This window comes from Gadus macrocephalus, chromosome 19 (genome assembly GCF_031168955.1).
Source record: "Gadus macrocephalus chromosome 19, ASM3116895v1".
Taxonomy (NCBI): Eukaryota; Metazoa; Chordata; class Actinopteri; order Gadiformes; family Gadidae; genus Gadus; species Gadus macrocephalus.
The window spans coordinates 16595929-16609295 of NC_082400.1; the positions used below are offsets into that span (position 1 = coordinate 16595929).

Consider the following 13367-nt stretch of genomic DNA (forward strand, 5'->3'; position numbering starts at 1 on the left):
AAAAACAACAGTGTTACCCCTTATGTTTTTTTTCATGCCGACCAATAAAAAACAACAGTGTTACCCCATATGTTTTTTTTCATGACGACCAATAAAAAACAACAGTGTTACCCCTTATGTTTTTTTTCATGACGACCAATAAAAAACAACAGTGTTACCCCTTATATTTTATTTGACAAAAACAACAGTGTTACCCCTTATGTTTTTTTTGAAAATGACAACAGTGTGACCCCTTATGTTTTTTTTCATGACGACCAATAAAAAACAACAGTGTTACCCCTTATGTTTTTTTTCATGGAGACCAATAAAAAACAACAGTGTTTCCCCTTGTATTTTATTTGACAAAGACAACAGTGTTACCCCTTATGTTTTTTTTCATGACGACCAATAAAAAACAACAGTGTTACCCCTTATGTTTTTTTTCATGACGACCAATAAAAAACAACAGTGTTACCCCTTATGTTTTTTTTCATGACGACCAATAAAAAACAACAGTGTTACCCCTTATGTTTTTTTTCATGACGACCAATAAAAAACAACAGTGTTTCCCCTTGTATTTTATTTGACAAAGACAACAGTGTTACCCCTTATGTTTTTTTTCATCACGACCAATAAAAAACAACAGTGTTACCCCTTATGTTTTTTTTTCATGACGACCAATAAAAAACAACAGTGTTACCCCTTATGTTTTTTTTCATGACGACCAATAAAAAACAACAGTGTTACCCCTTATGTTTTTTTTCATGACGACCAATAAAAAACAACAGTGTTACCCCTTATGTTTTTTTTCATGACGACCAATACAAAACAACAGTGTTACCCCTTATGTTTTTTTTCATCACGACCAATAAAAAACAACAGTGTTACCCCTTATATTTTATTTGACAAAAACAACAGTGTTACCCCTTATGTTTTTTTTTAAAAAGACAACAGTGTGACCCCTTATGTTTTTTTTCATCACGACCAATAAAAAACAACAGTGTTACCCCTTATGTTTTTTTTCATGACGACCAATAAAAAACAACAGTGTTACCCCTTATGTTTTTTGTCATGACGACCAATACAAAACAACAGTGTTACCCCTTATGTTTTTTTTCATCACGACCAATAAAAAATAACAGTGTTACCCCTTATATTTTATTTGACAAAAACAACAGTGTTACCCCTTATGTTTTTTTTTAAAAAGACAACAGTGTGACCCCTTATGTTTTTTTTCATGACGACCAATAAAAAACAACAGTGTTACCCCATATGTTTTTTTTCATGACGACCAATAAAAAACAACAGTGTTACCCCTTATGTTTTTTTTCATGACGACCAATAAAAAATATCAGTGTTACCCCTTATGTTTTTTTTCATCACGACCAATAAAAAATAACAGTGTTACCCCTTATATTTTATTTGACAAAAACAACAGTGTTACCCCTTATGTTTTTTTTTAAAAAGACAACAGTGTGACCCCTTATGTTTTTTTTCATGACGACCAATAAAAAACAACAGTGTTACCCCATATGTTTTTTTTCATGACGACCAATAAAAAACAACAGTGTTACCCCTTATGTTTTTTTTCATGACGACCAATAAAAAACAACAGTGTTTCCCCTTGTATTTTATTTGACAAAGACAACAGTGTTACCCCTTATGTTTTTTTTCATGACGACCAATAAAAAACAACAGTGTTACCCCTTATGTTTTTTTTCATGACGACCAATAAAAAACAACAGTGTTACCCCTTATGTTTTTTTTCATGACGACCAATAAAAAACAACAGTGTTACCCCTTATGTTTTTTTTTTCATGACGACCAATAAAAAACAACAGTGTTTCCCCTTGTATTTTATTTGACAAAGACAACAGTGTTACCCCTTATGTTTTTTTTCATCACGACCAATAAAAAACAACAGTGTTACCCCTTATGTTTTTTTTTCATGACGACCAATAAAAAACAACAGTGTTACCCCTTATGTTTTTTTTCATGACGACCAATAAAAAACAACAGTGTTACCCCTTATGTTTTTTTTAATGACGACCAATAAAAAACAACAGTGTTACCCCTTATGTTTTTTTTCATGACGACCAATACAAAACAACAGTGTTACCCCTTATGTTTTTTTTCATCACGACCAATAAAAAACAACAGTGTTACCCCTTATATTTTATTTGACAAAAACAACAGTGTTACCCCTTATGTTTTTTATTAAAAAGACAACAGTGTGACCCCTTATGTTTTTTTCATCACGACCAATAAAAAACAACAGTGTTACCCCTTATGTTTTTTTTCATGACGACCAATAAAAAACAACAGTGTTACCCCTTATGTTTTTTGTCATGACGACCAATACAAAACAACAGTGTTACCCCTTATGTTTTTTTTCATCACGACCAATAAAAAATAACAGTGTTACCCCTTATATTTCATTTGACAAAAACAACAGTGTTACCCCTTATGTTTTTTTTTAAAAAGACAACAGTGTGACCCCTTATGTTTTTTTTCATGACGACCAATAAAAAACAACAGTGTTACCCCATATGTTTTTTTTCATGACGACCAATAAAAAACAACAGTGTTACCCCTTATGTTTTTTTTCATGACGACCAATAAAAAACGATAGTTACGTATGTAACTACGGTTCTATGAATTCCGGATGACCGCCAGAGGCGGTGCTTTAGCACTGGATGTTCCATCTCGCGCATGCGCAGGTCGAGTAATTATACCAAAAAAGTCACCTGTGACACCTGGGTGACCCGAGAAAGTCTATATATTCCGGAGTCACCCGAGGTTCTGTTCCAACTGGATCTTCTCGCGGAATCTGAGAAGTCTGAGTGACAGAGAACTCTGGCGGTCATCCGGAATTCATAGAACCGTAGTTACATACGTAACTATCGTTCTATTTCATTCCTACTGACCGCCAGAGGCGGTGCTTTAGCACTGGATGACTAATACCAAAAAGGTCACGAAGAGTGCTCACTTCAATCAAGGGCTCGAAGCCGCCGACAGGACAGCCGTCGCCACAGGATGAGGAGCAGCGACATTAACCCTGTAGTATCGGGCAAACGTACATGATGAGGACCATGTAGCCGCGGAGCAAATGTCCTGAAGTGGAACCCCCTTCAAGGCAGCCCATGAAGTAGCCATACTCCTGGTAGAGTGGCACTTAACGGCCAAGGGCATAGGGAGCCTCTGTGCCCTATAGGCATTCAAGACCACATCCACAACCCAGTGGGAGAGTCTCTGTTTAGACAGGGCAGCCCCCTTCCTGCAGCCCCCGTAACAGACAAAGAGGTTATCTGTCTTACGTAAGCTGGTTGTCGCTTCAACGTATGCCCTAAGCGCCCGCACCGGGCACAACAGGTCTGACACTCTTTCTGCACCCCCTAGAGAGCCTGGGGGATTGAAAGCAGCCAACTCGATTGGTTGGTTTACATGATGGGGAGACAATCGTTTGGGTAGGAAGGATGGGTTCGGCCAGAGCACCACTCCTGACCCATCTGCGTGCCAGCGCAAACACGCCTGGCTTACTGACAAGGCATGGAGTTCACCGACCCGTTTTGCAGTTGCAATGGCGAGGAGAAATGCCGTCTTCATGGACAGCCGCGTCAGGTCTGCCTGACTTAGTGGCTCAAATGGGGGTAGACATAAGGACCTCAGAGCTACTTTCAGGTCCCATGATGGTGCCCTCAGGGATCGCGGCGGTTGAAGCCTCTGGGCTCCCTTCAGAAACTGCCTGATTAGGTAGTGGGACCCTACCGTCTGGTTATCCACCCTTGCGTGTGTGGCTGAGATCGCGGCCATATAAACACGCAGGGTAGACGCAGCTCTTCTGTTGTCCAACACAGACTGCAGAAAGTGTAGTATCACTACCACTGAGCAGGTCTCCGGGACTTCGCCCCGCGCCACGCACCACTGTGAAAACAACTTCCACCTGTTTGCATAAAGCAACCTAGTGGAGGGTGCCCTTGAACTAAAAATAGTACGGACAACTGACTGGTCGCAAGACGTCAGCAGTGGATCCTGGCTCTCAGGGGCCACACGCACAGCCGCAGGCGGCCAGGATTCGTGTGCCATATGCGTCCGCCTACCTGAGACAGAAGGTCCTGTCTCTCTGGGAGGCACCAAGGCTCTCCGTTGAGGAGTTTCAGTAATGGTGGGAACCATGGCCTTCCTGGCCAATGTGGAGCCACCAGAAGTAGGCTGTGACAGCCACGCTGGACCCTGTCCAGCGTTGCCAGTAAAAGGGGAATTGGGGGAAATGCATAAAGCAGGCTGTCTGGCCAAGCATGAGCCAGAGCGTCCTGCCCTAGGGGACTGGTCCTCTCCGTCAAGGAGAACCAAAGGGGACAGTGGGTGGTCTCTTCGGAAGCAAAGAGATCCGCCACTGCCCTGCCATACCTGTCCCAAATCATCCCCACCACCTCCGGATGGAGTCTCCACTCTCCGGGGGGTGGCCCTTGGCGAGAGAGAAGGTCTGCCGCTGTGTTCCGGACACCTGGAACATGGACAGCCCTCAGGCTTAGAAAATGGGGGAACGCCCACGGAAGGAGCCTTTGCGTGACCCGCAGGCTCTGCCTCGATCTGGTGCCCCCCTGATGGTTGACGTGGTAGACTGTGGAGGTGTTGTCTGTCCGGACAAGAACATGTCTGCCCCTCAGAACTGGAAGGAAGTGCCTGAGAGCTAAGAACACCGCAAGGAGTTCCAGCACATTTATATGCTCCAGTCTCTGCTGGGCATCCCACTGGCCTCTGACAGTCCTGCACTGCCATACTGCACCCCAGCCGGAAAGGGAGGCGTCCGTCTCCACAACCTCCCGCCGGGAAGCTATCCTCCCTAAGGGCGACCCCGCAATCAGGTATGCCCTCTCTCTCCAGGGTCTGAGGGCCCGAAGGCACCGCCCAGACACCCTGACCATCTTGTGTCTCTGCCACTTGGGGTCCAAGTGGAGACCATTCACCCAGATCTGAAGGGGACGCAATTCCAGAAGGCCTAGTGGGACCACCATGGATGCTGAGGTCAGCATACCTATCAGTCGAAGGAAGAGGCTGTATTCCAGCAACTTCCCCCGCCTGAAGCGCTGTAGCAGCTGCAGAATGGTAGCTACGCGCTTTGGAGAGAGGCAGGCTCGCATGGCCACCGAGTCGAGCACCAGCCCCAGATAGCTCACAACCCGACATGGTGTAAGGTTGCTCTTGGTAAAGTTGACCATAAGGCCAAGCCGGTCCACATGGCTGAGGAGCATGGCTGTGTCCCTGACCGCCTGCTCCCGAGTTGGGGAAATGACCAACCAGTCGTCCAGGTATGGCAGTATCGCCATACCTGTGGCCTGTAATGGTGACAGGGCTGCTGCTACACACCGTGTAAATATACGCGGGGCCAGAGACAGCCCGAACGGAAGAACCCTGAACTGGTAAACCTTGCCCAGAAAAGCAAAGCGGAGGAACCGCCTGTGACGTTGGGTAATAGGGACGTGAAAGTAAGCGTCTTTCAGGTCTATTGATACGAACCAGTCCCCCTGAGCGATAGCCTGGAGGACGTCCGCAACACGCAGCATGTGGAAGGGAAGAACCTTGAGGAACTGATTCAGCCCTCTCAAGTCCAGAATGGGGCGAAACCCGCCATCCTTCTTCGGTACCAGAAAGTAGGTTGAGTAGAACCCATCGAGCTGTTCTTGTGGTTCTACTACTTCGATAGCACCCTTCCCAAGGAGGGTGGCTACTTCCTGTCTCAGGACCAGGGATCTGTCGGGATTGGTGACCACGGTAACCTTGATCCCGCTGAAAGTTGGGGGCCGGCGTCGGAATTGTAGTGTGTACCCGTTGGATAGCGTGGACACTATCCAAGGGTCTGTGGTCTGCTCTTGCCAGTAGCTCAAGTGCCGCTGAGAAAAGCGTCCGACGACCGGCCCTTGGACTTCAGTACCTACCCCCCCTGCCCCTAGGGGCCCTGGGGGGGCGGCGGCTGGGCGCCGAACCTCTTGGCGCCTGAAATGCCACCCGTGGCGCAGAGCTACGGCGCTGGCCAGCCCGTGCTGAGAAGTGCTGGCCCCTCGATTGTCCACCTGAACGTGGTTGAGAGCTATAGGCACGGGGTACCGCAGAGGCCCCCGGCCTAGAATGAAGCAGAGGTGCACGCCGTAAGCTAGCAAACTGCTGGCTAGCCTGGCCAACCTGTACACTTCGCTCCAGGGCCTGAAGAGCAGCTGGCCCAAATGTCTGGCCTGGGACCACTGGAAGAGAACGGAGGGTCCGTCGACACACCTCCGAAAGTGGTGACTGCGCCAGCCAAACCTGGCGGCGCGCCAACGTAACAGTTGACATTAACCTGCCTAGCTCCCTAGTCATGTAAGCAAAAGTTTGCAGTGAAGCATCACTGAGGGTCTGTGCTGAAGGATCAGCACCTGACCCACGTATAGTCTGAGACAGCGCCAGAACGATGTGAGAGAGCGAATTCCCAAGACGTCCCACACGGGCAGCAATGTTGTAACTCCTGGTAAGGAGGTCATCTGTAATCCGGCACTGGGGCCGAGGGCAGCGCGCATCGGTTCTCAGAGCCTCGTCCGGGGAGACAACCAGGGACGCTATAGCAGGCTCAATCGGAGCCAACCGGTCCAAGCCATAAGAATCAGCATTGGCCATAGTTGCCAGGCCTCTGCTATCACTAGAGTGATGGGAGAGAGCCCTTGAATCTGGCCAGCATCTATGAAGCTCTGCGATGTACGGCTCAGAGGGGGGCAAAGAGAAAACGGAAGGTTGAGCGGCCTGTGGAAAAAAGGCGTTCACAGGTGCAGATGAAACAAGAGCTTCATCCAACCCCAGTCTTGCCAGGGCCATTCGCACGGCTGGTCTAACAGTGTCGCAGCCGGACACTGACCCTCTAGCCGAGCCGCCCAGAGACCCTTGAGAGAACGCCTGAGAGGCAAGGGACGCTTGCTCCTCCTCCTCTGCAAAGAGGCTACAGGACGCAGCTGTAGACAGCATGTCATCCTCTGTATAAGTGGGTTGCGCAGCCGCAGGGGCCGCGGCTGGTACACCCTGAGCTGGCTGGAGGTTCTGTAGGAGGGCTTTAATCTGAGCAACCTCATCCGAGAGCTTATTCACTTGGTTCGCCAAGTTTTCGACCTTACGGGACTTCCCGGGGGGTCCCCCAGCTGCCGAGGCACGGCGCCTGGTGCCACTAGGACCAAGACCCGAAGGGGGCAACCCTGGTCTGCCCTCCACCTCAGCCAACCTAGCTAGCCTCAGTGCATGAGGCATGAAACTACAGTTCATGCACGGGTTATCTGACACTGCTTCCCTGAGGTGTTCAACCCCGAGACACGCAGGGCACTGGTCATGGCCATCCTCCGCCTGCAGGGAGGCCATGCAGGTGACACAACTATGGGCGCTTAGCATGTCGGCAAATTAATTGCAAGCAAATTAATCAGTAGGCTAGGCAATCGAGCTCTAGGCGAGAGCACCCGAGCAACGACGCGACACCCCGACAATAACAGTGACGGCAGCTACAGGCGAGAGCACCCGAGCGACGCGACACCCCGACAATAACAGTGACGGCAAGCCTTGGAAACCCAAGCAGCCCACTGGAGAGCAAATTAATACAGGCTAGGCAATCGAGTTCTAGGCGAGAGCACCCAAGCAACGACGCGACAGCCCGATAATAACAGTGACGGCGAGCTACAGGCGAGAGCACCCGAGCGACGCGACACTTGACTCCGACAATAACAGTGACGGCGAGCCTTGGAAACCCAAGCAGCCCACTGGAGAGCAAATTAATACAGGCTAGGCAATCGAGTTCTAGGCGAGAGCACCCAAGCCACGACGCGACAGCCCGATAATAACAGTGACGGCGAGCTACAGGCGAGAGCACCCGAGCGACGCGACACTTGACTCCGACAATAACAGTGACGGCGAGCCTTGGAAACCCAAGCAGCCCACTGGAGAGCAAATTAATACAGGCTAGGCAATCGAGTTCTAGGCGAGAGCACCCAAGCAACGACGCGACAGCCCGATAATAACAGTGACGGCGAGCTACAGGCGAGAGCACCCGAGCGACGCGACACTTGACTCCGACAATAACAGTGACGGCGAGCCTTGGAAACCCAAGCAGCCCACTGGAGAGCAAATTAATACAGGCTAGGCAATCGAGCTTTAGGCGAGAGCACCCGAGCAACGACGCGACACCCCGGCAACAACACAGTGACGGCGAGCGTTGGTAATCCAAGCAGCCCACCGGAGAGCAATCAGCGCAGGCTAGGCAATCAAGCTACAGGCGAGAGCACCCGAGCAATAATGCGCCCGACAATAGAGTGACGGCGCCAGGAAAATACAGTGACGGCTTTTGGAAACCCAAGCCACTCACTGGCGATTAATCAAAGAGCGCAACTGGCTAAATAAATACAGTGACGGCGGCTTGGACCCCAAGCCGCGCACTGGCGCATACAAATGAGCAACCGGGCTTAGGCGAACGCACCCGAGAAACGGTGCGAGACCGAAAGAATAACACAGCGACTGAAAAACCAGCCGCCAATTAATGCTCTGAGCAAATTAAAGCAAAGGGTAGAAAGGTGAAATCAGCTGCCGCGCTAGCCGACGGATAGTCGACTACGCGTAGCCTACACACTTTACTCACCCCTGCCGAAATCAAACTAATTGCAAGTCGCAGCCCTTGGTGGACGAAGTTAAATCGAGGCACCAACCCTTGGGTTACAAGGCTACTTGCGACAAGCTAATATGGTATCTCTTACAACAAACAATGTTTGTGTGTCCTGCTAGTACGCTACCGCGAGAAAATAGAAGGAACAGAACCTCGGGTGACTCCGGAATATATAGACTTTCTCGGGTCACCCAGGTGTCACAGGTGACTTTTTTGGTATAATTACTCGACCTGCGCATGCGCGAGATGGAACATCCAGTGCTAAAGCACCGCCTCTGGCGGTCAGTAGGAATGAAATAGAACAACAGTGTTTCCCCTTGTATTTTATTTGACAAAGACAACAGTGTTACCCCTTATGTTTTTTTTCATCACGACCAATAAAAAACAACAGTGTTACCCCTTATGTTTTTTTTTCATGACGACCAATAAAAAACAACAGTGTTACCCCTTATGTTTTTTTTCATGACGACCAATAAAAAACAACAGTGTTTCCCCTTGTATTTTATTTGACAAAGACAACAGTGTTACCCCTTATGTTTTTTTTCATCACGACCAATAAAAAACAACAGTGTTACCCCTTATGTTTTTTTTTCATGACGACCAATAAAAAACAACAGTGTTACCCCTTATGTTTTTTTTCATGACGACCAATAAAAAACAACAGTGTTACCCCTTATGTTTTTTTTCATGACGACCAATAAAAAACAACAGTTTTACCCCTTATGTTTTTTTTCATGACGACCAATAAAAAACAACAGTGTTACCCCTTATGTTTTTTTTCATGCCGACCAATAAAAAACAACAGTGTTACCCCTGATGTTTTTTTTCATGACGACCAATAAAAAACAACAGTGTTACCCCTTATGTTTTTTTTCATCACGACCAATAAAAAACAACAGTGTTACCCCTTATGTTTTTTTTCATGACGACCAATAAAAAACAACAGTGTTACCCCTTATGTTTTTTTTCATGACGACCAATAAAAAACAACAGTGTTACCCCTTATGTTTTTTTTCATCACGACCATTAAAAAACAACAGTGTTATCCCTTGTTTTTTTTCATGACGACCAATAAAAAACAACAGTGTTACCCCTTATGTTTTTTTTCATGACGACCAATAAAAAACAACAGTGTTACCCCTTATGTTTTTTTTCATGACGACCAATAAAAAACAACAGTGTTACCCCGTATGTTTTTTTTCATCACGACCAATAAAAAACAACAGTGTTACCCGTTATGTTTTTTTTCATGACGACCAATAAAAAACAACAGTGTTACCCCTTATATTTTATTTGACAAAAACAACAGTGTTACCCCTTATGTTTTTTTTGAAAATGACAACAGTGTGACCCCTTATGTTTTTTTTCATGACGACCAATAAAAAACAACAGTGTTACCCCTTATGTTTTTTTTCATGAAGACCAATAAAAAACAACAGTGTTTCCCCTTGTATTTTATTTGACAAAGACAACAGTGTTACCCCTTATGTTTTTTTTCATGACGACCAATAAAAAACAACAGTGTTACCCCTTATGTTTTTTTTCATCACGACCAATAAAAAACAACAGTGTTACCCCTTATGTTTTTTTTTCATGACGACCAATAAAAAACAACAGTGTTACCCCTTATGTTTTTTTTCATGACGACCAATAAAAAACAACAGTGTTACCCCTTATGTTTTTTTTCATGACGACCAATAAAAAACAACCGTTTTACCCCTTATGTTTTTTTTCATGACGACCAATAAAAAACAACAGTGTTACCCCTTATGTTTTTTTTCATGCCGACCAATAAAAAACAACAGTGTTACCCCTGATGTTTTTTTTCATGACGACCAATAAAAAACAACAGTGTTACCCCTTATGTTTTTTTTCATCACGACCAATAAAAACAACAGTTACCCCTTATATTTTATTTGACAAAGACAACAGTGTTACCCCTTATGTTTTTTTTCATCACGACCAATAAAAAACAACAGTGTTACCCCTTATGTTTTTTTTCATCACGACCAATAAAAAACAACAGTGTTACCCCTTATATTTTATTTGACAAAAACAACAGTGTTACCCCTTATGTTTTTTTTGAAAATGACAACAGTGTGACCCCTTATGTTTTTTTTCATGCCGACCAATAAAAAACAACAGTGTTACCCCTGATGTTTTTTTTCATGACGACCAATAAAAAACAACAGTGTTACCCCTTATGTTTTTTTTCATGACGACCAATAAAAAACAACAGTGTTTCCCCTTGTATTTTATTTGACAAAGACAACAGTGTTACCCCTTATGTTTTTTTTCATCACGACCAATAAAAAACAACAGTGTTACCCCTTATGTTTTTTTTTCATGACGACCAATAAAAAACAACAGTGTTACCCCTTAAGTTTTTTTTCATGACGACCAATAAAAAACAACAGTGTTACCCCTTATGTTTTTTTTCATGACGACCAATAAAAAACAACAGTGTTACCCCTTATGTTTTTTTTCATGACGACCAATAAAAAACAACAGTGTTACCCCTTATGTTTTTTTTCATGACGACCAATAAAAAACAACAGTGTTACCCCTTATGTTTTTTTTCATGACGACCAATAAAAAACAACAGGGTTACCCCTTATGTTTTTTTTCATGACGACCAATAAAAAACAACAGTGTAACCCCTTAGGTTTTTTTTCATGACGACCAATAAAAAACAACAGTGTTACCCCTTATGTTTTTTTTCATGACGACCAATTAAAAACAACAGTGTTGCCCCTTATGTTTTTTTTCATGACGACCAATAAAAAACAACAGTTTTACCCCTTATGTTTTTTTTCATGACGACCAATAAAAAACAACAGTGTTACCCCTTATGTTTTTTTTCATGCCGACCAATAAAAAACAACAGTGTTACCCCTGATGTTTTTTTTCATGACGACCAATAAAAAACAACAGTGTTACCCCTTATGTTTTTTTTCATCACGACCAATAAAAACAACAGTGTTACCCCTTATATTTTATTTGACAAAGACAACAGTGTTACCCCTTATGTTTTTTTTCATCACGACCAATAAAAAACAACAGTGTTACCCCTTATGTTTTTTTTCATCACGACCAATAAAAAACAACAGTGTTACCCCTTATATTTTATTTGACAAAAACAACAGTGTTACCCCTTATGTTTTTTTTGAAAATGACAACAGTGTGACCCCTTATGTTTTTTTTCATGCCGACCAATAAAAAACAACAGTGTTACCCCTGATGTTTTTTTTCATGACGACCAATAAAAAACAACAGTGTTACCCCTTATGTTTTTTTTCATGACGACCAATAAAAAACAACAGTGTTTCCCCTTGTATTTTATTTGACAAAGACAACAGTGTTACCCCTTATGTTTTTTTTCATCACGACCAATAAAAAACAACAGTGTTACCCCTTATGTTTTTTTTTCATGACGACCAATAAAAAACAACAGTGTTACCCCTTAAGTTTTTTTTCATGACGACCAATAAAAAACAACAGTGTTACCCCTTATGTTTTTTTTCATGACGACCAATAAAAAACATCAGTGTTACCCCTTATGTTTTTTTTCATGACGACCAATAAAAAACAACAGTGTTACCCCTTATGTTTTTTTTCATGACGACCAATAAAAAACAACAGTGTTACCCCTTATGTTTTTTTTCATGACGACCAATAAAAAATATCAGTGTTACCCCTTATGTTTTTTTTCATGACGACCAATAAAAAACAACAGTGTTACCCCTTATGTTTTTTTTCATGACGACCAATAAAAAACAACAGTGTTACCCCTTATGTTTTTTTTCATGACGACCAATAAAAAACAACAGTGTTACCCCTGATGTTTTTTTTCATGACGACCAATAAAAAACAACAGTGTTACCCCTTATGTTTTTTTTCATCACGACCAATAAAAACAACAGTTACCCCTTATATTTTATTTGACAAAGACAACAGTGTTACCCCTTATGTTTTTTTTCATCACGACCAATAAAAAACAACAGTGTTACCCCTTATGTTTTTTTTCATCACGACCAATAAAAAACAACAGTGTTACCCCTTATATTTTATTTGACAAAAACAACAGTGTTACCCCTTATGTTTTTTTTGAAAATGACAACAGTGTGACCCCTTATGTTTTTTTTCATGCCGACCAATAAAAAACAACAGTGTTACCCCTGATGTTTTTTTTCATGACGACCAATAAAAAACAACAGTGTTACCCCTTATGTTTTTTTTCATGACGACCAATAAAAAACAACAGTGTTTCCCCTTGTATTTTATTTGACAAAGACAACAGTGTTACCCCTTATGTTTTTTTTCATCACGACCAATAAAAAACAACAGTGTTACCCCTTATGTTTTTTTTTCATGACGACCAATAAAAAACAACAGTGTTACCCCTTAAGTTTTTTTTCATGACGACCAATAAAAAACAACAGTGTTACCCCTTATGTTTTTTTTCATGACGACCAATAAAAAACAACAGTGTTACCCCTTATGTTTTTTTTCATGACGACCAATAAAAAACAACAGTGTTACCCCTTATGTTTTTTTTCATGACGACCAATAAAAAACAACAGTGTTACCCCTTATGTTTTTTTTCATGACGACCAATAAAAAACAACAGGGTTACCCCTTATGTTTTTTTTCATGACGACCAATAAAAAACAACAGTGTAACCCCTTAGGTTTTTTTTCATGACGACCAATAAAAAACAACA

General features: G+C 43.5%; 1 protein-coding gene across 1 annotated transcript; it reads right to left on the reverse strand.

Moving 5' to 3' along the window:
* Nucleotides 1-2268: 2268 nt before the first annotated feature.
* Nucleotides 2269-6308, reverse strand: LOC132447566 (uncharacterized; the record flags this gene model as incomplete). The annotated part of the gene is made up of 1 exon (XM_060038403.1): nt 2269-6308. A coding segment is annotated over one exon (2310 nt), but the record flags the coding sequence as incomplete, so codon positions are not given.
* Between the last annotated feature and the right edge of the window lie 7059 nt (nt 6309-13367).